This window comes from Glandiceps talaboti, chromosome 9, assembly GCF_964340395.1.
Source record: "Glandiceps talaboti chromosome 9, keGlaTala1.1, whole genome shotgun sequence".
Lineage (NCBI taxonomy): Eukaryota > Metazoa > Hemichordata > Enteropneusta > Spengelidae > Glandiceps > Glandiceps talaboti.
Genome location: NC_135557.1, coordinates 16,695,658 through 16,697,208, shown reverse-complemented (window position 1 = coordinate 16,697,208; position 1,551 = coordinate 16,695,658). Strand labels below are relative to the sequence as shown.

Genomic DNA, 1,551 nt, shown 5'->3' with positions numbered 1-1,551 from the left:
TCTTCGTCGTCGTCGTTGCTGTTGTTGTTTGTTTGTTTTTGTTTGTTGTTGTTGTTGTTGTTGTTGTTGTCGTCGTCATTGTATGAAATGTTATGGTCTTTGGTCATCTATGGTTCACATTAAAATATCATAACACTCCAAAACCTAAATCGCGATGACCACTTAGAACTGATAGCGCTTTAATCAGGAATGTATATACTTTGGGATAACGTCACACTGACATAACAAGTGAACTCTGAAAACCCCTCAACTGTCAAGCTTCTTTGTGTATAACATGCATATACATTAGCAACGTCTCACATTACATTGACTCGATTTTGCTCGATTTTGCTTCTAAGTAAATTTGATTTTATATTTGGTATAATAATAATTATGTATGATAAATAAATCAATAATTACACGTCAGAAAAAAGACAGTGCTTATTTAACATCTGCAACTCTTCTTTTTCCGACTCCCATTCCGCATGGTGAGCGTTGTCATGGTACCTCCATTGGCATCAGTAGTTGCCATGGACGTTTGTACGAACAACCTCTTCGGTAGACAAGCCAAGAGAGTTTCCTTAAACGCTTGTCGATATCTGTCGCAGAGTGTGTTGTATATAATGGGATTTGCTGCAGAGTTGATGTACGTCAATGTCCGGAACGTATTCAAGAGTTTGTTACGGACACTAAAGTTCACTGGAACGTCATAGAATATCAAGAAGGCGAAGATTCTATACGGCCCGATGCAAATGATAAATACTGCAGTGGTTACAACGAGCATCCGGATGAGTTGCTTTTTGGCCTTGTAGGAGGCTTTGGCAGTTATGTTCTTGCTTGAACGCTCCGTTTTATTCAGTTGAAATAAAATTAAAACGTATATGCAAAGTAACGCGGGTATCATAATCAGGAAAAGTACCTGTCCGAATTGATAATATGCGGTGAAAAACACACATCCTTCGGTGTAGCAAGCATCGCAGACGTAGATAAAAGACGGCATTTTATCATGATTGGGGTAGCTTTTGGGCCAACAGAAGTGATACACTGTCACAAACAGGTAGAAGGTATCTGGAATCATATACATCAGGCAAAATACCCAAACGACTAAACACACTATGAGTGTGTTGTTCGTGGTGCGATAAACCCGAAATTTGACGTACCAGCGTATGGCGAGGTATTTCTCAATGGCTAGAATCAGTATGGTCATGCAAGACACTGCGAGTGTGACATCACTGAGGTAGCTCAGAGCCCTGCATCCTATATCACCAACGTAGACGTAGTCGTTCACAAATGGTACTGGAGCCGCGATGTAAGAACACAGCTTTGGCAGAACTGTTGCCAAGAGAAAGAGAATGTCTGCCATGGCTAAGTTCACCAGCAACATATTGGTCACGCTCTGCATTCCTCGTCCACGGATGAAAACGTAGACGGTGAGACAGTTTCCAAATAAGCCGATGATCAGAACAAAAGGCATGACGACACAAAGAATGAAAATATCGGTGTTCGAGAAAAGCAGTCGATCGATAAGAGTTTGGTCCAACATCGTTGCCTCTGGATGTGAGCCACAAACAT

The 1,551-nt window shown here is 41.1% G+C and overlaps 1 protein-coding gene across 1 annotated transcript; it reads right to left on the bottom strand.

The window, feature by feature from the left end:
- Positions 1 to 424: 424 nt before the first annotated feature.
- On the bottom strand, positions 425 to 1,522 carry LOC144439881 (allatostatin-A receptor-like). Its single transcript, XM_078129113.1, has one exon. It carries the CDS (start codon positions 1,520 to 1,522, stop codon positions 425 to 427), a length of 1,098 nt encoding a protein of 365 aa, XP_077985239.1.
- Positions 1,523 to 1,551: the final 29 nt, after the last annotated feature.